At 37.4% G+C, this 25974-nt stretch overlaps 1 protein-coding gene across 10 annotated transcripts in view; it reads right to left on the reverse strand.

The window, feature by feature from the left end:
- USP15 (ubiquitin specific peptidase 15) overlaps positions 1-25974 on the reverse strand; it is a 66385-nt gene that overhangs the window by 18227 nt on the left and 22184 nt on the right. For 2 of the 10 annotated variants that reach the window (XM_035889365.1, XM_035889366.1), the window contains 4 exons: positions 22820-22965; positions 20524-20585; positions 10569-10652; positions 3813-3957 (listed from right to left, as the gene is read on the reverse strand). In XM_035889365.1, the coding sequence (XP_035745258.1) occupies positions 3813-3957; positions 10569-10652; positions 20524-20585; positions 22820-22965 (437 nt within the window). The other 8 variants (XR_004841310.1, XR_004841311.1, XM_035889369.1 and 5 more) reach the window with 8 other exon arrangements.

The raw sequence follows: 25974 nt of genomic DNA on the forward strand, positions 1-25974 counted from the left end.
TTAGTGGTGGGATGGCAGGGTTAGGTTAATGGTTGGACTTGATGATCTTAAAGGTCTTTTCCAACCTAAATGATTCTATGATTCTATGAGATCATCTAGTCCAATCCCATGCTCAGAGAAGGATCACCTACAGCCGGTTGCTTGGGAATGTGTCCAGTCAGGTTTTGAGCATCTGCAAGGATGGAGGCTCCACAGCCTCCCTGGAAAATCTATTCCACTGTTTGATAATGCTCACAACATTTTTTTTATAGTTAAATGGAATTGCCTGTGCTTCAGTTTGTGTCCATTGCCTCTTCTTTCAGTGGGTGCCGCTGAGAAGGGTCTTGCCCCATCTTTTTCATTCCCTCCCATTGGGTATTTCTACACATTGGTAAGATTGCTCTGGAGCCTTCTCTGAACAGTCCCAGCTCTCTCAGCCCCTCCACATAGGTCAGATGCTGCAACCCCTTGATCACCTTTGTGGCCTCTCACTGGACTTGCTCCCTGTCTCTCTGGTACTGGGGAGCCCAGAAGTGAGACCAGCACTTCAGGTTGTCTCACCAGCGCTGAGTGGAGGGGAAGGATCACCTCCCTCGACCTGCTGGCAATGCTTTTCCCAATGCAGCCCACAAGGTTGTTGGCCTAAGGACACATGGCTGGCTCATGTTCAGCTTTTTGTCCAGCAGGACCCCAGGTGCTTCTCTGACAAGCTGCTTTCCATCTGGTCATCCGGCGCCCCCTCCCCAACCCTCCTCTGTGCCCCAGCATGTACTGGTGCCTGGGGTTATTCTTCTCCAGGTGCAGGCCTTTGCATTTCCTTTGATTGAACTTCATGAGGTTCCTGTCTGCCCATTTCTCCAGTCTGCTGAGGTCCCGCTCACAGGCAACACACCTATCTGGTGTATCAGTCCCTCCTTCCAGATTTGTGTCATCTCTAACCTTCTGAGGGTGCGCTCTGCTCCATCATCCAGGTCAAAGCCTAGAGCACCCAATGTCTCCAAGCACAATTCCCTGTTCTGCCATCCACATACTAACAGGCCCATCCCTTTGTTGCTTCCAAGATTAGACAAGATCAAATGTGTTCAGAGTGCTTCAGCCATAGGCATTACACCTCTAGCCAGAATAATCCAGTGTTACTCCAGTAACAGTAGGAGGTGAAATTAATGGCAAATTAGTGCAGTGCAATGTATGCTTTCAGTGTAATTGGAAAAAAGGTAGAAGCTAAGTGGTGACAAGAGGAAGAAGACAGTAGAACTTGCAGTCTGAAGACCTTAGTGTGTTAAGAACACGTCATACTTTCATTAAAATGCACTTTCATGGCTGTCTTAGATAACATTAAACTCTGAACAATACTTTCTGAGAGATACAGTAGGTGGAACTGGAAGATACTTTACACTTCCTTGCTAAGAAAGTTGCCAAATAATGTATTTGAAAAAAACGCACCGTAAAGGACATACTAAAGGTACCATGCTGAACTAAAAGCTGCACTGCTCAATAAACACCTAATTTTCTTACCTAGAGCACTGTCTTGTGAATCGGCGAAATTGTATTTACTAATATTTACTACAGTTTCTCAGTACTTATTTGAACACTTGATTCCCTAGATGTAACTGAAAAGCAATTAAGTCAAGGCTGACATGGTTTAGAACACAGACCTCAGAATTAAATCCAGTTAACACAATGAGATACTGATGTGAACCATAATATGTTTGTTAAACTGTGTAAGATTCCTGAAGGCAATATTCAATACTTATAATTCTCACCTAAAAGGTTACTTTTAAATCTACATATATGCAAATACATACCTGTTTAACAAAGGTTTGAATAAGTAATCAAAATTATCCTTGTTTTTAATCAGTCTAGCTTAATGAACAGTGCAGCATCATAAAAAAAAATCATTCTGTACTAAGAATATTTTTTTGATTTAACTTTTAAAAGAAAATACTGGCTTACACACTAGACATAAAAATATATTTTTTTTTCTTTACAATAGCATAATGACGTAATTCAGTAATCAAGAGAGATTACATATAGCATTTTTATTTCGAACAGATGCTGCAATATGTGTGTGTGTCCTCCTTTCAGTTTAGCCACCCTTTGTGCAGCATTGAAAAAAAAAATTTGAATTTCTTCATGCACTGCTCAACATCTCTTCAAGTATCCTCATGAAAACATTTTTAGAAACAAGAATATACTGAATTTTATGGATGCCTTATATAAATAAGTACAGAATAACCATGGAATAACCCCAGACACCACTTACAGGCTGGGGGCTGACTGGCTAGAAAGCAGCTTTGCGTAATACGACCCAGTGGTGCTTTTCTGTGGATATGTGGAAGAGCCAGCAGTGCATTCCTGTGGGAAAGGTGGCTAATTGCAAGCTGGGCTGTATTAGTAATAGTAGCCAAAGGCAAAGGGAAGCAAGTCTTCCCCTCTGGCACTTGTGAGACTGCTGCTGGAGCACTGTCCTGTTCAGGGCTCCCCAGTGTACGAAAGACTAGGGGAGGGCCACCAACATGGTCGGTGGGGCTGGAAAACAACGTACAAGTAAAGGTTGAGAACTGCACGCATTTGTTCAATCTGAAGAAGATAACATTAAGGGGAGAGTTCGTGGCTGTCTGCAGCTGCCTAATGGGAGGCTACAGAGAAGTGGAGCCAGACTTCTCAGAAGTGCACAGTGACAGGACTAGTGTAATGGACACGAACAGGAGGCAGGACCCATGATCATTCCAGGGTCCCTTCAAACCTGATTCTATTTACAAAGAAGGGATAGAAAATCTGCACAGACCATGAAACTCTGCAATATTTCTTCTTTTGAACAAATATCAACAACTTCATAAACATAGCTTAAAAACGTATCTGAAACTACTTTTTTCCTGAACAGGCTAGAGAAGGAATTCAACATTAATCTTTTTTCATTTCACCCAAAGAAGTCACAAACATAAGGTGGAAACCCTTGTGATGACAAAGGAGGAGATTAACTCTGAAGCATGCTTGGTTAAGATCGAGTATCTTTATACTTGGCATGAAAAAGTACAATTTACAGGTTTTGTATTTAAGACTGCTTTGATGACAAAACATCAGTTCCAGTACTAAACAAAACCAAATTAAACTACTAGTTCTTTCTGATCATTAATTAATCTACCACTGCAGCTTCCACTTAAAAGGACTAAGTTTTTTTTCTCTTGGTAAGAGTAATAGAATCGTAAAATCGCTAAGGTTGGAAAAGAACTTCAAGGTCAAGTCCAACCGTCATGATACTTAGTATACTAGTATTTCTCCTGCAATCATAGCAAAGAAACAAGCTATTACATTCCTGTAAAATTTCTCATCCATGAAATAGCAGCTATTCAAAGAGGAAAGGTCAAAGGGAAATATGTTCAAAGGTTCCCTGCATGTTAACCCGCGTGCTAAAAGTACATGATAATTAGTTAGAAATAAAGGCCGAGTAATCCACCAGTCATCTACATTTTGACACTTCAGCACTACAATCTGTACCTAAGTGCAGCTCAAAATGTAAAAGTATTTTCATGACATGCATGCATAGCAATCATTACAAAAAGCAAAGAATCCTACATAAGGGTTCACTCGTGTAGAATGCTGGGCAAACCTCTTTCTGACATTGATCATTGTGCAAAAACAAGGGGAAAATGAATGCAGCTATGTAAATCAACTTTTCTCGTATACCAATATAGATGTATTATTTCCTCACTTTTAATTCCATCCTGCTACTTAATGGAGTCTCTTAATATTAGTTTCCAAACATGACAAAATATGACAAGACACTCATTTCCAAGTAGTAAGACAAGCTCATTTTATTCTAAAGTACGTACCTGAATTGCTGAATTCATGAAACATGTGTTCCCCAAGTTACTCAGACCACACAGGCCTGGCTGCTCATTGTGTCTTCCTGGCTCTGAATAATCATAATTCTTATAAGCAGTATATGATGGGAGACAATAGTTTGAATTTTTCACACTGTAAAAAAACAAAACATCTTTCACAATGTAAACATGTACTCTATAGTACTTCAATACATACAAGTACTTTATAAACTTAAATGATTAAAAATGTAACTTCTGTGAACAAGAAAGGATTTTAAAGAAGTATTTAACTTTGGTAATAACATTAATTTCAATTTAAGTCACCTCTGCAAACAACCAAAATCTAATGTACTGCAATAACTGTAATTATTATAACCCTACCCCTTTTTGACAGGAGCAGCTTCACAGCTTACTCTATTCTTCATTGCTCCATCAAATTTAATACACTCAGACTTTAGACACCACCAGCAGCAATCAATCATTTACGTCCCTTTTGCATCCTGCTACTGCAAGAGTGAGGTCGGTGGGAATGGGACTGCAGAGTTACAGGTGAAAGCTGAGATTTCCAAGGCCACTGTGGCATAGCTGCCTCACTGCATCAGAGAGTCTATTTATAGCTTCCCTGCTAGGACAGCACAATCCAGCATGCAAATGCAGGAAAGGCTTGAGAGGTAAAAGAATGCGCAAAATGCCTTGTAACAACTTCATTATAAATCTTTATGATGCATCTGTTTGGAGAAACTGGAGAAGACTGAAATAGGTAAAATGGTAAGACTTAAAGCAATTTGTTTCCAGAAGAAATCATGCAAATACTAAATATAGAATAACCCTCAAAACAGTAAAGTAAGCATATCAGAGAACACTAGAAAGGCAAAGGAATCTTGTAAGAGGATGCTCTATAATATTACAGATGTTAGAATAAACAACCAACCACAAAGGTTAAACTCTTTCTTAAACTACTTCAGGCACTGATCATAATGAAATCTGCGTGATATTAGCTTTGGCTAAAGTTCAAGGGTATTTCTGCAGTTTCTAAGCATTAATCACATTAGAAGCAACTTGAACAAAAATGTGAAAGTCAATTGCTAGGAATGACAAGGAAAAAATATGCAGTGCAAAGGATCAATCCTGATAAATAACTGAGATTTATAATTGTAAAAGTCTGAGGATGCAAGTGACCAAGGGTACACTCGAGCTATTATTCCTGAACAGTATCACACACTATATATCCAACTGAATTTCAACTGTCCCCTCAGTGCAGAACTACTCACTTTAAGGAATAACACTTGTTTTGTTTTAATCACAAGAGTCATTGAAAACCTCAAACAGAAGGGGAAAAAAATTTCTCCTTCTTTCAATGGCCTCAGAAATCTGTGTAGTTTATAGCTCCACTGTCCAGAAAGCTGCTGTTCTCTATCTTTTATATCTGATAATTTCTTTTTAATAGTTGACGTTCCTATCAGTCCTTCCCTTTTCCATACACATGCATTTTCTTTGCTCTCTGGCTTGCCCCCAAACTAGCTAAGTGGCATTGTGTTTACTGGTCATTCTCCATGAAAAATCCCTGTAAAGTTAGGATCAAGCTGAACGGGCAAAAGTATCTTAAATGTTTTACCCCAGTTTACACGAGAGACTTTTTGAACTCCAGGGCCCACATACCCTTCAAGCTCACTTCTGTGGTCAACCCTTCCGTATCATTAGTCCCTGGTTCACCCACACATGAGAGATCCCCAGGGAAAACTACCTTCCATTTCCCTTTGCAGCTGCAGTTCAGCTACTGCAATCAACCCCATTTCCTGTAAGTTGGCAAGCCTTCATTCCCCCAGGAAGAAAAAGCAGAAGCTTGCCACTGGTGCTAATGCAACCTCCACAACAACACCACCCCCCTGACCCAGCTCAACAGGGCACAGCAGCAATTGAAATGCACACGTACAGGGTACACAATAAGCTTTGATTTTCCAGCCCTGCTTGCTTCCTACTGCTTTCCTCACCTGACTCAAAGATTACACTTTTCACATAGTTAACAGAAGAGAAATCTCTCTTTTGGAAATTTAAGAGATGCAGGGGTAGTAATTCCTGGGGATTTTCACTTCCCTTCTTTTTACTTCTCTGCAGCTTTCCCCCCTTCACGAACTGCTGCCTTAGGAGGGACACTAGAGAGCGAGGAAATGCAGTTGGGGTCTTTTGGCTATAGTGCAATCATGCGAAAGATTTCTTCAAATTAGCTGAGTAACATAATGATAATTTAATTCAAGATAATTGTAATGCAAATAGATCCCCAGTGTTGGTTTGCTGTAAGGGACAAACTGTCAGAGTTTACGCCTCAAAAGGGAAAGCCTTTTCTGAGCAACTTCATTTTCTGTACTGGCCCACGGAAATATATTTGAGGGGTTTAAAGAATACGTTACCACACCCATCCTGTGAATCAGGTCTACTCATATATTTTTCTTTCAGGGTTCTGTGATCTTTTATCAAAATATATCCAGCAAAATACAGTGCCTACTATGTGCAGAAGACTAGGAGATGTCTCTAAAGCTTTATCAGTCTGCAAACTTCATTTTTTTCTGGAAGAATTATTTTTATTTAAATTACACTGTGTCTCTGTTTTTCATGCTTTTGAGACTGGACAAAAAATAAAGTATTATTAACAGTCAGTAGTAAATGGCTAACAATGCAAAGCAAGTAAAGATGCAACGCAAGTCTACATAAACTTCATTAAAACTTAAATGCCCTAGAAGAAGTAACTTGTGATAGCATATCCCCAATCTCCATCTGCTTTTTCTGCAGAACCTTTAGAAAGTTGCCTTTAACGAAGGAATGATGCATGGAAAAGCAGAGGGTAGTATTAGAATGGGACAGTCAAGTAAGGGCAATAACAGAAAGAAAACACTGATGGCTCTTAGAAGAAATTGCTGCTCAAAAAATAAGGCAAGACTTGTAAAAATGAAACCGTCTTCAGACCCTTGAACAGGTAGACAGAGGTCTTTAAGTAGTGAAAATGGTAAAGGAAGATTTCCAAATGAGATTTTGTCACCTGTAAATCTATAAATTTTGAGTTGCATGTGCCATATTTGAAATTACTTATATGTACTGTCTGTATCCTGCCTTTAAACCTCAAAGCAGCTTTCAGATGTGACGAACCCATGTGGTTGGAGTTCTGGGAAGTGTGCATTTGGAACAGAGAAATTTGGAAAAGTATCACTAACTTTGGAAAGGACACAATTTGACAGTGGAGTGCCATGTACCAACAGGTGCTGCAAAAGGAATTTGAGTTGCAAGAATGAGCCCAGAAAATTGTTTGGAACACTTCCTGAGCCCCGTGATATTTCAACCATTTTAATGCACTGCCAATGTGTTTTTGTGACCAGCCACTTTAACAAACCCATGATCAGGTTCCATCAATTTTTAGAGATGCCTGAAGCAGCAGGAGAGGCCCATGTCACTACACAAAGACTACTGTCTTTGTCACTGTTCAAGATCATCGTCTGGAGAGCAAAACATAACATTGTAATCTATTTAAATAAAGTTTAAAAAAAAAAGCACCTTCATAGTATTTTCCTATCTGTCAGGTGCAACATGAAGAAACTGTTTCTACAGGTGATATAATTAACATTTTTAATTCTTGAAACAAGCATGTTGAAATATACCAAGCTTGTGAACAAAGCTGCCAGCTGTCCATCTTCTGACAAGCTGACACTACTGAACAATAAAGCAAGTCATTTTAAGAACATGAAACAATGGGTACAACTGAAGAAAACAAAACAACTTTTCACTTTGTTCCCCAAGCAAAATGCCTGTTCAACTGTTTTTAATCCCCTCCCCACATAATTTAAAAAATACCATATGTGACATGAAAAGTATTGCTTTATAACAGCAATAAACAGGAATTCCAGTAAGACCTAAATGATGCGTGTCTCTCCCTGCTCTTCTGAATCCACTAACACATATTATGCTAATCCTCCTATGTTATTCTTTCAACAAGATCACCTGTAAAGGCAAAAGAACATCAATGATCAATTATTTGGAATCCTCCATTCCATCAATGCAAACTCACATTTACAGAAATGAAGGTTTTGGACCTAATAAAATTGCACAAACTATTTCTATTATCTAACGTATGACTAGCTCAACACACAGTTAAATATTCACCAATTTGAGGCTTACAATTACTCAGAACACTTCTCAAATTAGAAAAGTATTACAGAAATGTGTATTATATAAAGAAACATGGTACTTTTCAGAGTTTTTACATAATTTGTACTCCATAGCTGAGCTATAATAATTGCAAAACCAGGCTTGCAACAACTAGCATTTATGACTATCACCACACACAACCTGTTGTTTGCTTTTTCTGCCTTACAAATAGCTTTGTCAGCTAAAATTATCTTCAAAACAAATGTTGGTATTTCTTTTAGAGTCACAGTGTCTCATGTTGATATGGAGGTGCCAATGGATCCTGGAAAGCCACAAGTGTATAGTTTTGCTATTGTACTAAAGATAACGTGTAGTGTAAGAGACAGTAAGGCAGAAACATGAAAATAAATTCCAGGCAAAGCTGACATTAAGTAGTTAGTTACGAAAGTAATGAAAAGAAGATAGCATTAATTAACGGAAAAGAAACTGCTTTCTTATGCAAGGAGATATTTGTGAGAAGAACAGAACATAGGAAGAAACTGATCTTAACCTAGAATGATATAATACAATTAAATACAGATATATCTCTTTCCATTTACCTTTTGAAGCCAGAAGTTCTTAATGCAACAGTATGTACTATAAAGTACATAGCGTATTAATGGATATGACTTCTCTATCACTGAACTAGTTCACTAGTTCATCCTGAACATGTATTCCGACAGAAGTGCTGCTAAAGATTCTCCTGTATTATGTATTGTAGTGAATTATAAATTTGTGATTTTTTTAAATATTAATTTTAAACTCATCATAATTGAATTATTGCATTGTAAGGAAACCCATATACTTCTGCACTGAGTATCTGCCTTACATAACATCCAGATATACAGTGGTTTGAGTTACAAGAGAAAAATGCCTGTTATTTCATAACACTATAGAGAACAAGTACTTGCTTCCTGATTTACAAATGTTTAAGTTATAGTTAAGGCACTTCAAAGGACCAATTGCTTATCAAATCTGAATTTTATATGCCTTCCTTTTAAACATGTATTTTCTGTTGAAAATCCTCAAATTAAAAAAACGCAACAAACAAAACAACCCTAGAATTTTACCTTAAGTTCTAAAAGCTCCCATTTTGGCTCCAAAATAAACCAAGAAATAAAATAAAATCAGATGAAGCAAGTGAAGAAACTATCTTCAAAAGCTGCAAGAGCTGGCAAAAGGTTTCGTAAGTGCTTCCTAAAAATAACTACAGCATCACTAGGGAGAAGCTAACATTAAAAAAAAGAAAAAAATAAAAAGAAGGAAAAAAAAAAAAAAGAAGAAAGCCTCGCTGGTTTGATTTAATATGGTGGCTCCCTAGGAAAAAGTAACTGTTAAGCTTTGGTTTTGGTGTTACAACTGTCTTTTGCATAAGCAACGGGGGAAGGAGAGATTAGTTCTCAGCTGGAGGCTCAGCTCTGTTCAAGTAATTTTTCACACAATCATAGATACAGTATACTTTTTATTTACTACACATTCACACACAGAGTACAATAGACTGCAGTTAAATACATGATTTCAACTGTTTAACAGTGAGAGTTGGGGCTACTCACAATTGGTAGAAGCACAAGTGACACTTCACCCCTTAGGAAAAATCACTTCTGATAAATGCAGTATTTAACTGGAAGATATTGTATAAAATATTTAATATTTATGTCACCTTTTTAATATTTAACATCTTCATGTTTGATCACAAAATGCATGTTTGGAAAAATATTTTAAATTTGAATGAACTGTAAGAATAAGCCTCTTCAATTTCCCCCAGCTTGCATTAAAGATGAGTGCTCTCTGGTTTCAAGCATTTGAAAGATGCTCCATTATCTGTTAAAGTGAAATAATTCCATGTTTTTCTATATTCACCAACTTTTTTTACAGTTGTGTACAACAAAAAAAGATTACACACAAAGTTGGCCACTGGAATACGAAAGCTCTTCTTTTAGAGTTTTATCATATTCTTTATTAAACTTCTGATTTGGAATAGAAAAGAGAAAACCCTTAAGAATAAGAAGCCTCTTTTACTAAGCCTCTGCTCATTGTAATCTTCAAGCACACCTATCAGACTGATCTCTCTCAATCTTCTCACACTAAGACACAGAAGGTAAATTGCTGATAATTAATCAATGGCTATAATCACTATGACAATTCTGCTCTAGTGGTCTCAAAGCAATGTGTGGTATCACATATGCTGCTATAATACCTCAGCATCAATAAATAAGGAAAAACCTGACCACCATCATAGATGTAAGTAGTTTATACTTTTATGTTGTCCATCTAAATTCAGGCAGGATAACAACAACAACATTTTTAGCATGATAAACTCTAAATGAAGTCTTTATAAATTTTCTTACAATGCTCAACATTCTTTTGTAGTGTCTATTCTACTGAGGACTTAGAGTTACCAAACATCTTTAACTGCATTTCATTTCCTGTTATCATGCTTTACAATACCTACACTATGACACGGTGACCAGTAACAATTCACAATCCAAATATTGCAAAACATCCTTAAGCTAGGAGTTATAAAACATCAAAAATTGTTTATGAGACACAGGAGCAATTCAATTAAATAATGTTTTAAGGTATATTGCTTACTTTCTGTTGTTCATGTTGTTATAACTATTTGATAGAGATGGAGAGATCTTTGGTAAAGTTGAAAAATTGGATGCACCTGGGGACCTTTAAAAACATGAAAATGATAAATTAGATAAAAATGCTGAGATATTAAAAGCTATGAAACAATGCTAACAAATGAACAATGCATATAAAGAAGCATGGGAAAGAAATATTTTTTAAAAAGTGGGCAGCAAAGCACTAAAAATACCCAGGACACGCAGCCCACAGAATCCACCTTTTAAAACTTGAAATGTTTCACAGTACTTTAAACTTTCATATCACATCAAAGAAATAGAGCTATTAAAAACAAAAAGCAAGCAAACAAACAAACAAAAAAATCACAGGCCACTGTGCTAAAAAAATTGTTTTCAGTTTACAGTAGGACTGTAAATATTTTCATGTTCTAAAATCTAGAATGTAAAGTTTCTAACATGGAAATTTTATGAACTTTTCATTTAAACAAAAATGGATGTTGAGACGAGATACAGGAATGATTAAGATACATAGTTCAAGGTTAGTTTAATAGCAGCATGAAACCATTTAATCAAAATTGCCTTATTAATGTTGTTAAAAAAATCCAGGATATTACGCACTATACTAAATAACCTTTAAAAACTTTTTTTTTTGCCAAAAGTAATAGCATCATCACTCATTCTTATTGTTTAAGACTATGCTTAAATATAAGAATACTGATAATTTTAATCACAAAGACCCTCTGAATGTAACAATTAAATATACAACTATCTTGCAGTGTATTTTTCTTTTTCTGATCAAATCCTGCAGATAACCATGGTAAAAGCTCTGAATACTCAAAGGATTTAGGCACCTTCACGTTTTTGTGGGCCCTCTGCAACTCCAGCTGATTTGTAAAAAGCTTCAGCTGTCATTGGAAAGCTTTGAAATACATACCACAATATTAAGAAATTCTGCATGCTCAGGATTTTAAGCACCTTTCAAGAACTAAACTCTGCAAGGAGATAAACATTTTTACACAGGGAATTTTCCCAAAGTGTATATTCACATTTATTTTCAACTTCTTATCAATAAACCTTTTCCAAAAGAAAAGATATATCACCATGTGAAGAAAATGTTATTTTTTTAAAGCATTCTGACCAACATTAGTAAAGCTTTCCTGTAGATTTCCTTTATCAGTCTAAATCCTCTTCTTTGAACATCATCTTTAAAGAAGAAAATACACAGACTGTGTCCACAAGAAAGATATAAAACTGAAGTCAATTTAACCCTACTTAAATTCAAGACAAAAGTTAAATTATGGATGTTCATATATGTGATTATTTTAGAAGACGCTATTTGAACTGAGTCATTTTGAACTGAAATTGAACTTTTCAAAACAAATCTGAAGCTTTTATATAATTCAAGCCAAATTCAAATGCAATGCAGTTTAAAATTTCAAAACACAATGTAAAATTGTTGTCTAAAAAATTAAAAGAAACGAGAATAAGCTACATAAAGGTCTGGTTTTCACCAAAAACTAAGTTAATTTGTTTCTTAGAGAAGATGACAATCAGTAGTTTTACTCTTTGATAGTACTTGCTATCAAATACAAAGTGATATTTAACAGGTAAAACAGTAAGAGGTTCCTGCTACTCTGAGGTGTGCAGCCTTTCTGTTCGCTTATGGCTGCTTATGTTGCTAAATCCTATGTACAGAGAAGAACAGAATTCATTCACAGCTCACATAGCTTTTAATATATTTCAACACTTGTGGGGAAACTATCTAACAACACTGTCAGAAATCCCCCTCATTGTTCAAAAGAAAAAAGTAAGATCAAAACAAGGATAATAAAACCTCCTGAAAAGACAGTAAGTGCTAGTGCTGAATGTATTGCCATACTCCAGTTCTGCCTTTAAAATTGTACAAAAAGAATGACCAAGAGTACTCATAAAACAACTGCAATGACTTAGGAATCTCCCAAAAAAAAAGTAATCAAGTGTGCAACAAAAACTCAATTATGTTTTAAATGCAAGGTTCTAAGACAAAGTATATATGCTTTTAGCAGTATACTAACTTCAGTAGGTATTAATGTTGCTGTGGTGTTAAAACACCACAGAAAGACATCCAAAAGATATAGTTACTTGCTTGACAAAAATGGTCAGTTTTAAACTCTGGTTGTAAAAACCCAAATAATCAGTAAATGGCTTTGTTTCTCATGTGCAGAAGAGTAAACCAAATTCTCAATATAGCTGGAAAAACATCAGGAACTATGTAACAGACAACTTTGAAAGGTAACTTTTTATGATCTAACAAACAAAACACAGAGCATTATTTATTATAGTTTAGCATTTTAACAGTTCAGCAAAAGACAGCTTAAAACCCAAACTTTACTGTAGTCCTATGCGAAAACAGACAGTAACTCACATTAGATAATGACTTCCCTAGACACTTCATTAACCCTATGGTTAAACTGCCCATACATAAACTCCCACAATGACCCACAGTAGAGACATAAATATGGACCTCAGCAAAACCAACTGCAATCAGAACAACCCTTCCTCCAGTAATCTGTGGACACCTGCTATAGATTGCCTGGATCAGGATTAAAAAAAAAAAAAAAAAGCAGACAAGGCTTCTTCGGACAACTGGAAGCAGCCTAACATTCACAGGCCCTACTCCTTACCAGGGACTTTAACCATTGTCATACATGCTGGTGGGACAACACAGCAGGGCCCAAGCAATCCAGGAAGGTTCTGGAGTGCACTGATGACAGCTTCCTGACACAAGTGATTGAGGAGCCAACAAGGAGAGGCGCTTGGCTGGATCCAATACTTACAAACAGGGAGGATGTGATGGCTGGGGCCTTGGCTGCAATGACCGCAAGATGGTGAAATTCAGGATCCCAATAGGGGGCAGGGCAGAAAGCAGTAACACAACCCTAGACTTCTGGAGAGCAGACTTTCGCCTTTTCAGGGATCTGTTTAGTAGAGTCCCATGGGGTACATCCCTGAAGAGAAGAGGGGCCCAAGAGGGCTGGTATCAACCAGCTTCAAGGACTACCTCCTCTAAGCTCAAGAATGGTCCATCCTGGCAAGTAGAAAATCAAGCAAAGGCAGCAGGAAGCCTGCACGGATGAACAAGGAACTCCTGACTCAACTCAGACACGAAGAGAAAGTGTCTGAGTGAAAGCAGGGGCAGCTAACCCAGGAGGAACCGAGAGATACTTGTGCAGTTATGAGGTCAGGAAAGCCAAAGCCTACCTGGTGTTAAACCTGGCAAGTGATGTAAAGGGCAACAAGAAAGATTCTACAAGTAAACAAATGAAACAGACTGAAAACCAGCTGAAAGGTTGGGCCCAGATTATGCTGACCAGTAGCATAAAGTCCAGTTGGAGGCCAGCGTGAGGGAGTGAAAGAGTTAATGTCTCAAACACTGTGGCAGCCATTGTGGGGGACCACAGGGGTCGGCTGAGGAGGGCCTTGGTGGGTTGTGCCAGAGGGTGTGCAGGCCCATGTCCTGATAGGCCTGCAGTCCCACGTTCTGACAGACCCGACATGACACTGTGTCATATATGGCTGGAGGTAATGCAGGATTTATTGGAGGAAGGGGCTCATGGCCACCTGAAAACCCCTTTGCACCCACCCCCCTACAGTGGCATCTGCGCAGAAGATCAAGAGTTACGCAAGTCCTGGAAAAGCAGGAACCTGAGGGGCGTGACTGGCGCAGTCAAGTGGCAGGAGCTGGCCTCAATGGGCACGACTGACACAATAAAAAGGCGGGAACAAGACTATAAAAGGCACGACTCCAAGGAGCCGAGTGCGTGCCCATCACCAGAGGATTAGGATTGCCACGTCCGTCAACATCAACACTAGGACCCACGCCAAGTTTGCCGTTACACTTTCCCCCTTCTACCATAAATAAAACGTTTAACCGACCATTTGGTGTCGTTTCACCTCAATTTAGCCCAAGGGAATCACAAACCTACTACAACCTCCTGAGTTAACCAGCCTGGGTTGGAACAGCCAGTCACCAGTGCTATACTCCAGGGATCAATACTAGGTTCTATACTCTCTAACATCTTTATTAATGACCAGAACACTGGGACAGAGCGCACCCTCAGCAAGATTAAAGATGACACAAAACTGGGAGGAGGGACTGATACACCAGATGGGTGTGTTGCCAGCCAGAGGGACCTCAGCAGGCTGGAGAAATGGGCAGACAGGAACCTCATGAAGTTCAATCAAAGGAAATGCAAAGGCCTACACCTGGGGAAAAATAACCCCAGGCACCAGTACACACTGGAGCATGGAAGGGTGGGAGACTGGCTGGAAAGCAGCTTGTCAGAGAAGCACCTGGGGTCCTGCTGGACAAAAAGCTGAACATGAGCCAGCAACGTGCCCACTGAAAGGAGAAGCAGCAATGGGTATAAATTGGAATAAATGTAATTCCATCCTAAGATAAGATGATGTTCACAACAGAAAAAAAAAGAAAAAGAAAAAGAAAAAAAGTGATAAACGCTCACTTTTTTTTGACAGTGAGGGTGGTAAAAAACTGGAACAGGTTGACCAGAGAAGCTGTGTGGTCTCCATCCCTGGAGATATTCAAAATGTACCTGGACATGGTCCTTGGCAACCTGCTCAAGCTGCCCCTGCTTTGAGTAGGGAGATTGGATGACATTATCTTGAAAGGGCCTTCCAACCTCAAGGACTCTGATCCTGTGAAGGTGTGGTTATAATCAGGCTAACACACAATTTAGCTTTTAAAGCAAGCTTTAGTATGTTTAACCTACTTCAGTTTAGGCTATTCTGTTCTTATGAAAAACACCTAATTCAGTTAATCATACTTCTTTGGGGGGTGTGCGTGAAACGTTGATGGTTTAATATTCAGCAATCAAAAAGAATGTTAATGTTCAGGGTTTGTTAAGAGTTTCTCGACCCTGCATTAACTGATATTAATGAACATGTTTGCTAAACTAACTTGAAAAGGTCTGTTGTACATTACCAATGTTTGATGTTTACCCACAGGGGCTAAAACACATGGTTACCATAGTCTAACAAGTTATTATGCCTCAGCGAACACCAGTCCAGCTCCTGACTGGCAGACAAGCTCTGACAGCTCTTGCTTTTACATTTTAAGAATCAGAGTAAGTCCTCAGTTAGCTCAATTCTCCACAATTATGTTTCTTAAAAAGCAAATTCACATCAACTGTTTCAGGGGAAAAAAACAAAACAAAACAGATTTTAAATCTCTTGGTAAAAGATGATACTTTTCATTTCAGTAGACAAACACAGATTTTCTTTTGAAGACTCATGATATTTTTTCCTAAAGAACTTGGATACACAAGCATTAAATTATTTCAAAAAGGATAGCTAACCATCATTTATGCATTTTTTTCTCTTAAAAATGTCATGGGATCCAGCTCAGAAACAAGAGGCATATACAGTTTTGAATGAGAAAATATGAAAAAAACCTTACCATGTAACAATTATTGTAAGAAAACATTCATTATTACCAGGAGAAAAAAAACCCTATGAATGTGTACAGTCTGAAATTTTTGTATGGTCAAAAAGAACCCAAACCAAAACCCAACGTATTCCCTTTTAACATGCAAAAATTTTTAAAATTAAGAGCAGACCATCTGTAAATTATGCAAAGTAGCCAGCTATTTGATTAGGAAGATTTATTCCACAGTGGAGTCTAAAAAAGCAGATCAGAATTAAATCTATTAATTTCATTATACACATAGTTGTATATTGATAACTAAAAATTCTTAGCTTTTTACCTTATAAGAAGCATTTTTGAAGAATATGATGGATCAATAGATTTAATGCTTGTTTATTAAGTTTTCTAAGAAAACAGCAAACAATACTTTTCTAAAATTAGAAGGAAGTAAGTTTCTAGTTAATAGCTTCTTTGTGTGTTTCTCTAACTTACTTTTATATTTGCACACAAACAGGCAACAACTTAACAGAAAACTAATAGAAACCTCGTCCTGGCTATTCATTTAGTAATTCGTGGAACTTCAAAACTTACACTCCTTCCTTCTCCTTGTCTCAAGTGTTATAAACACAGATTGGATGAAAGGTTTTAATTGTTGTACAGTTCTTCCTGAACACAAGTAATTTGATTTTGTAGTACAGTTGCTTAAGTTGAACTACAACCTCAGATTTTTTTTTTTTATACCTTAGTTTAAAACATCGTCTTGATGATAATAAGCCATTCAAATAGGGTAGTTTGGTTGGTTGGTTTTCTGCCTGTGAAATAATCTCCCACAGAAGGATACAGATATGAAAAAAAATGAATGAGTTTGTCACATGTATGACATTGAGGAGACAGTTATTCACAGAAAAGTTAGTATAACAAAATTTTCTGCAGAACTGCCCATTAATGCTGAGTAATATCTATTTTGGAAGCAGATGACAGTAAAGACATTCCAGGAGAAGTCACTATGAGCTCCCTAGAGAAAGTTTCACAGAAGCCAAGCTTCCTGAATAACAAACATCCCAGTAGCTGATATAAACAGCTGATAGAAACCAGAACATCTCAGAGAGTGAAAAATCCAGCTATTCCTAACCTGACTGACCCTGTGCACACTGTAAGAATGTACACTACATTCAGATACTTCCAGACAAAAAAAAAGAAAACCTAAAACCCACAAACATTTTAAGCAGCTTTAAAATATGAGACAATAGCGGATATAATTAAACTTTAGTGGCGTTTTTACAGTGGATATTGCAATTACTTCCAAAATTAAGTAAATTCAGAAGTAAGAACACCACACATAAAAGAAATCTAAACTCTGACAAGGTTGGACATCGAGCTGAAATTCTAAGTTGCACAGCAGAGTCTCTGCTCTTATTTAAAAAGGAGCAGATATATATAAAGTTTTCAAACTTGAAATAATTTCCTCCTAGTTTCTTCAGAAGAAGAGGTAATGATGATGATGATCTTTTCACTTCTACTGAATTATCATTTTCAAAAGTGTTCCTCCTTATACTGAGCTGAGGTCCCCATTTGTCGACTTTCAAAGTAAATACATTCTTTTCCTGCAGCAGAAAAAAAGGCTCACACCTTTAACATGTTTCTCATAAAAAACCTGCCCATGTTCAACACCTGCAGTAGGAAGAAAAAGAAATTGCCAAAAGCAGCAATCAATACAAAGACTGCTGTTGTGCTTCTGCGAACAAAAGGCAGAGAAAATGTGCAGAACATTTACTATCGCTACATATTTTCAACTGTCACAACACAGGTTGTGCTGCCATTCAGAGGGACCTCAGCAGACTGGAGAAATGGGCAGACAGGAACCTCATGAAGTTCAATCAAAGAAAATGCAAAGGCCTGCACCTGGGGAAGAATAACCCCAGGCACCAGTACATGCTGGGGCACAGAGGGGGGTAGGGAGGGGGCGCCAGATGACCAGATGGAAAGCAGCTTGTCAGAGAAGCACCTGGGGTCCTGCTGGACAAAAAGCTGAACATGAGCCAGCCATGTGTCCTTAGGCCAACAACCTTGTGGGCTGCATTGGGAAAAGCATTGCCAGCAGGTCGAGGGAGGTGATCCTTCCCCTCCACTCAGCGCTGGTGAGACAACCTGAAGTGCTGGTCTCACTTCTGGGCTCCCCAGTACCAGAGAGACAGGGAGCAAGTCCAGTGAGAGGCCACAAAGGTGATCAAGGGGTTGCAGCATCTGACCTATGTGGAGGGGCTGAGAGAGCTGGGACTGTTCAGAGAAGGCTCCAGAGCAATCTTACCAATGTGTAGAAATACCCAATGGGAGGGAATGAAAAAGATGGGGCAAGACCCTTCTCAGCGGCACCCACTGAAAGAAGAGGCAATGGACACAAACTGAAGCACAGGCAATTCCATTTAACTATTAAAAAAATGTTGTTTTACAGTGAGCATTATCAAACAGTGGAATAGATTTTCCAGGGAGGCTGTGGAGCCTCCATCCTTGCAGATGCTCAAAACCTGACTGGACACATTTCCAAGCAACCGGCTGTAGGTGACCCTTCTTTGAGCAGGGGATTGGACTAGACAATCTCCAGAGATGCCTTCCATCCTCAACTGTTCTGTGATTCTGTGAAAAGCTTAGCTGATGTTCTAAAATGATCCGGTGCTTATCAAGCACCGTAAATATTTTATACTTTCCAATATTCTACATTTTGACCTTTCTAAATACGGCATTTTATTCCCTGGCCTCAGAATTTATGTACTCTTCTAAAACAAGCACTACAAAGAGGTAGTCTCAGCAGAAACTGGTGTGAGACCAGTGTGTGATCAATGACAGGACTGTAGGAAGGTATCTGGATGTATGCTATTTGCAAAGAGAAACTAATACTCCTAATGCATCTCACACAGAAGACTGAAAAGCAAGTGTTTAATATTTCTATCTCTTTAAATATTTATTAGATTTTTCATGAAGTTAAACAAATGTAAAAACCTGTCCCCATTACTGCTCATTGATAGTTTCTATCTGAATCCACTAAATTTTGCAAACCTTCCACTATTACAATGCATTTGAATAGCAAATTTCAATCAATCTTTCTGATAGCCAAACCTGAAAAACATACCCCAGCTTCACAGCAAAACTATTCAACCTCATTTGCTGGTTTACTTTTAGCCTCCTCTGACACCAGTGTTACCATTTTACTTGTCCCCAGATCAAAAATTTTCCAGGAGATATTCTTTAATTTATATACTACTCCTGAATGCCTTCCATAAAGTGGAATGGAAATTTGGCAGTATGGGTACCATCACCAAGAATATCTTCCTACCAAAACTTCCAAAAGAGTCTGTGACACTGAGTTATCTAAATTCTTTTAACCTTCAAAATCTACATCTAAAATTTGACTCAGAATTTACATTTCTACTAGATGCTTTTTGAGGTCAGAGATTAAACTTCAAGTATTCTGCATCCCATTTTTTCTGCTGCTCTACATTCTCAATTCTTTGAGTCATAACATCTAGCTAAGCAAGATTATGTTGTTCATACTAAGCTTAAATTGAACTCAAGACTTCATTAAGCAACTTAATAGAAGCTAGTGCTCCTAATAAAAGTGCTTCAGATAAAACACCAAAGATAAAGAATCTCTCTCCTTCAAATGATAAGCAATACTACAAAAATGTTTTAAAACAACTGTGAACCCCAATTACATGAATGCAGAATAAAGAATAATAAAGAATAAAGAATAAGGAATAAAAGGAACTTAAAAGAACTTTTCATGAAAGATATGCTCAAGAACCAGACAAAGGGAAAAACACAGTTAACTATTTGTAAGGTTGAGATCGTGTTAGTTTAGTAGTGACTAGTTCCAACTGTTCTTCAAGAGAACATGATTTAAGATTCTGGAAACAGTACTAAAGAAAATTTATCCATCTAAATGAGAAAAACCACACTCAAGTCTTTCTACTCACTTGCCATTATCAAGGTGCTGTTGATAATGGCAGCAGGAAGAACAGAAAAGTAAAAGAACATCATACTCTGTTAATTGATGACAGCCCAGTGAAGAACAAAAGCAACATGCTGGTAACGTAGACTGCAATTTAAATAATGTTTATGTGTAAATATTGTGCGCTGGAGATAAAAGGACAAGCCATCCATGAAAACATTTACATATAAGAACAATACTGATAAAATACATGTATCTATGTTCACCTAAGAGATACGCTATGCTTTGAAACAGAAATCTAAATAAAATAAGCTAAGTTTTACAGTTTTCTAGTATGGATTTTTTCTTTCTGTATCACTGACTGAAATAAAATTAAGCAATGTATATGCAGGAATTCATTATTATGTCATGTTCTACAACATGCAGCACTTATAACAAATACACTATTTGTCATATTTTCAGCTAAAATATCTCAAGGCCAATTTTCAAAATATAATGCCACTTTTAAAAACAGGTTTTCTTTTTAAAGTAAAATAATATGTGAAAATAGTTAAGCTATAGTGAATAACATTACTTAAATTCACAACTTACTTAGGAGTTGAAGGACCTCTTGGCCATGTTCCATCCTCATTCTTCTGTTCTATCACCAGTACCTACCACAAAAAGTGTAATAAGAAAACTGAAATAAAAATATCAGTGGATTGCTTTCCATTCCAATCTTTTTAATGGATTTGCTGACATGTGATTGAGAGGGAAAAGAGTGATGTTTAAGTTACTATTCCCTGAGGTTTAAGAATATTCCATTCAACTACACTGCGCCTTCCTCTTGCTCTATTCACTTTTTTCTCCCCACATCTTAACTCATGCAATTTTGAGCAAGCCACTTGATATTTCTATGCCTCAACAATCCATGGATAACATGGCAAGACCTTACCTCTCGAAGAGTTCAGAGGATGACCTGCAATGTCTAAACAATGTCTATGAATCTACAGAAATCACATGTCTATACAACAGCCCTGTTAAGGAAGAGATATTCCTGAAGGAATTTTGCCTCGCAACACAGACTGGTTGGAAAAAAATCCAAACAAACCAAACTGCTTTCTGCCTTGGTAGCCTTAAAATCATACCTGTCTGGTTACTCCTGTATTTTTTGCAAAAGCATTAATCTAATATTCATTTTCCAATGGGACAGTTGGCTAATGATATTAATTTCATTCAAGTTGTTATTGGTACAAAAGGGAGTACAGAACATTCAGTCCTAAACACAGGCATCAAGTGCCATTTGAAACGCCTTTAGGCATTTGAGATATCTGCCCTACGCTGGCAGATATGACACAGGACCTGCAAAAAGCTCATGCCTTTCTGGATTGACAGCTGGGATAGCCAGATCATTTAAAATCACAACTAGACTCCAATAATTAAACTGAATCTAACTCTTAATTTCCAATGCAACTAATTCTGCATAACTGTACACTGATGTTTCAGGACGCTAATTAACTACTGTGCTATGCCTGTATGTGTCTACACAGAGACATACATTCACTTATGCTCAAAACCTTACACATAAGTCATGCTGCCGCTTGAAGATGTAATCACATATTCAGTCTGAACACACTAAGACATGACATTGAAAACTAGCTTTCTATCATGACCAGCTTTCTATCTGGAAAAGAGTAGGCTGATAGATTTAGACCTAAGATTTAGATTTAAAAGTTCAACGGAACCCCTAAAGGTTCACTTCAGAAACCAACCGATAAATTCAAAACTTTAATTTACTCAATCACATATGTAGTTTAGAATTACACCGTAGAAAATAACTATTAGGTTAGATAGACTGTAATAATCAGAATAACTATTATTAGATTAGGAGGCTCAGCAAGAAAAATAACAACCTCGTGTGTCAGCAAGCGCAACCGACCAAACGCACATGGTCTACCATGACATTTAGCATTTTCAGAAACCATGGTTAAACTCTGTTTTGAACAATATTTGTTTTGCTGAAAGTACAGATGTCACCTAGAGATCTTTTTATGGCTATATTAGACCATGCTTGCTTCGTAGTTAATGTTTCACTGGGACAGAGGCAATTTGCAGGTTATATCTTTGACGCAAATCTTTTATGGGAGATGTGGGCTCCTCCAGTGGGACCTCTGCATTGTTAAAATTACCTGTGTGAGGGTTTAAGTGCATGCAGCACGAAGCTAAAGGGCACAATAGTTCAAGCTGTTATTTTGATGCACTGATTACTTACCTTCCCTGCCATAAAAGAAAACTGAAGCACAGCTTAAATACTGCTGGTAAGTAGGTTTGAGTCAAGTATTTCAGGGCAAAAGGAAACACTTCAAGATAATCTCGCCTACAGTTACTGCCATCAAATGTCATCCATTCATATTTGTAGCATGACAGCATGAACTACAGCTGTTGAAAAAACATCCAACTCTATGCTCTTTTGTCGCTATAGTTCTTACCTGAAATATTTTCATTTTTTCTTAATTTTTTTCTGAAATCTGGACAGTAGAGTTTGAGTAGAAGATATTATTCTTTTCAAATACTTAAAAAATTCTTCCAATTTTGCGTTTCTTTATAGGAACATAAGCCAGATCATAGGAATACTTTTTTTATCTCAGGTTTTACCAAATTCAAGTCAGCAATATTATGTTCATTTACTTTTAATTCACTGGGAGAGTTAAACTCATCTTTAATCCAGGAAATAGACTCAAGGACTACTTGTATTTTGATGAATTTGTTTATAAAATCCTCTATCCATAACACAATCTATTAGGAGGTAATTTTCATTTAAAAAGAAGGAAAAATCAGTGGCTACAGCTACATTTTCATGAGCAAAAAAATAAATGTATAAAAAAAAAGAAATAATATTATACTGTACCTGTCCCTGGTATAAACCAGCATCCTGTATGGTACTGTCTGGTTTATTCAAAGGTTCAAAAGTATTACTCATGTATTTGTTCCACAATCTGGTCTCTTTTTCACCTGGAATATTGAAGATTTTTCTTATCTCTTTTTCAATTGTATCTGTTTTGAAAGGGAGAGGACACAAGTTTAACATTTCACTACACAGACAGTATAAGGCTGAATAAAGCATCAGAATCACCTACTCTTTTCTTATATTCAGAACATGAATGAAAGTGTAGAAATAGCCATGCAACTACATCATGTTGTAGGACAAGCAGGAAGTTGTTAGTTTGCTTGCCTTTAAAATGGAAACAGTCAGAGGACTATTTTATTCCCTTCTGAATCTCTTAGTAAAGCAGACCAAATAAAGACAAGTTGATAAATAATAGATGACAGGAGGTACCTAGGTACCCATCTACTAATTTCTCAGAGTGTGATAACACAGCAGTGTGGGTGGGCAGGGAACGATTAGAAGCAAGACTGACAGCAAAACCAAGTGCAGGGAGTGCAAGTCATTCTGTTCCTCTCCCTAAATCAAACCGGTTTTGGATTTCACTCTTCTACTACCCACATCCCAGTGCAATTAGCACTAACCACAATATATAAGCATAAAATTTCATTTACACTCTCACAGAAATTAAAGACTACAGTGAAAACTGAAGTGCATACATTTATTTTAAAAGGATGATGAAAGATTTTATGTCCCTGAAAGATTTCACATAAAAAGGTCTACCAGCTCCTGCTCTACCTGACAGAAGTATAATCAGTGTTACATAATTTTAAGGTAGCATAACTATTGTCCACAACTGAAATTTAAGAAGTTCATAATTAACTCCACTCTCCTTAGGCAAAAACAGAGTTTATTAAAGAGTTATTTAATTTGAACTAATATGTACAGTGCTATACCATAGCAACCTCACTTAGGTGGTGTTTTTTTTGTTTAATTGATACACTCATAAAGCCCCATGGCAGCCAAGTCTCATAAGAGCAAACACAGAAAACAAGACAGGGGTCAAGAAATGTACAGTTTATTCCTGATGATCACTGAAAACACAATTATAAAAATGGGCACCATAAGCTCTTTGGGAGACACTCCCCTGAAGTCTCAGGATGTGAGCATCCCGAGTGTCAGCATCTATAGCATTCTAAAAAGCTCCCTTTTACTTAAGATTATTATTTTCTCTTCCACTATGTTAAATATAAAAAGCCAAAATGAGACCTGAAGCTTAAAAGTACTTTGTAAAAATCCAGCCATTGGCTTGTGAAATGCATGACAACTGGGCGATATAACATTTGTAGATATCGTAGGCAACTGAATACAATTTCCTTCCATACTAGTTAACACACGTTTTAGTATGAAAGCAAGTGTTAGACAGGATCATCTGTTTCTGTAATAGAGATGATATGTAGGCAAGGTAGGTGCTATAAACAAGGCAATGTGCTGTTACTTGATTTGTTGACTTTTTAAAAAAAAATCATGTACAGTCTGAATCAATTCTCACCCTCTGATTTCAAATAACTGTATCTGAATACAAGAATTAATCTAGTCAGCAATGAATGGGCTGCCCAGGCAGGTGGTCGAGTCCCCATCCCTGGAGGTATTTAAAAGAAGGACAGATGAGGTGTTAGGGACATGGTTTAGTGGTGGGATGGCAGGGTTAGGTTAAAGGTTGGACTCGATGATCTTAAAGGTCTTTTCCAGCCAAAGCAATTCTATGATCTTCCAAAAAAAAAAAAAAAAAATTCCAGATTTATCAATGACTTTCAATAAGAGAAGAATTTAAAAAATATAATTTTTCATTACCTTATTAATACCATGACAGTTAATTATTTGAGCATTGCAGCTTGTATTCTTCACATGTACTAAGTTAACATTTATCATGTTAATTTTTAGCGTATTCCAGTTTCACTAACAGAACTGTTATGAGACAGGAAGCACCATCCTATCAGATGACTACACATTACGTCCAAGACTCTGGGAAGAGCATGTTCCACTTGACTGTTATGCTAATTCTGAGACTGTGAAACTAAGGTTCTTTTACATACTGCCATGAGCGTAATCAATGCATAGTTTATAATTCTTCCCCCTGTCCCTCAAGCAAGCATCACTGAAGTGCTGGCTTACGATCTAAAGCGAAAGTGCCTGTTCCAGTGTAAATGAAAACCTTACACTGAAATAGGTATGGTCTAGGGCATACGGTGCACGGGGTTCTCTAGTTGTTTTATACACATCCCATGTATGAGATGATTAGTACTAGGACAATGTCAAAAAGAGACACGAAACACTGCTCTTTAAAGATGCCTCTCCATCACCTATATAGCCACAATTTGAGATAGTTCAATTTGAGAATTAAAAGTTGTGGATCCCATATAGGATATATCTTATATCCTTAAAAATCAGATAGCTCCCCCCCAAAAAACAGCTGCATGAATTAAGCTGTATTTTGCAAGACTACATGGAAGAGTCTTGATGAGATGCTGGGAGGTTCAGTGGATCCTAATAGAAGTATACCCTGGCTCCTAGAGGCTAGGGCTATCACAAATACTGGCTAAAGGAAACGCTAGTAAAATGTTAATTTGTACTATGACACAGTAATCCCAGCTTCCTAAAGAAGGGAAAGGCTAGTCACAGATCCCAGAGTAAATTGTCCTCAAGGGTGGCAAGTTTTACATTCTTGTATTCCACAGTAAATTAAAGGGAAAGATGAATCAAAGCCATTTGCCAAGATAATAGCCAAAGTCCAAAAGTTCACTAGATGCAGAGCCACCAGTGTAATCTTCTAGTTTATCAGTTCAGTTTTGGAACTGTTTTATGGCATTGCAGACACAACCTGACTCCTCTTTGTACATAATAGAGGCTACTGACAGTCTTTCTGACATTTTGTGGTTTGTAAGAAAGGTAGAAAAAGGCCTACACATTAGCTGATGATTTAGTTTTATCATACTTTCATATGATTAAGACTCCTGAATGGATCATTAACTCATTTTCACTCAGAAGCCCTGATGCTAAGATCAGCAACAGTAACTAGACTGAAATGCTGTCTGAACTACACCTATTGCCTAGCTCATTTTCTTTTTAGAATTAAACACCCCTCCCCCCAAGAATTAGTCATCAATCAGTCTCAAAGT

This window comes from Egretta garzetta, unplaced genomic scaffold (assembly GCF_000687185.1).
Source record: "Egretta garzetta isolate BGI_Z169 unplaced genomic scaffold, ASM68718v1 scaffold502, whole genome shotgun sequence".
In the NCBI taxonomy this organism is placed as follows: domain Eukaryota; kingdom Metazoa; phylum Chordata; class Aves; order Pelecaniformes; family Ardeidae; genus Egretta; species Egretta garzetta.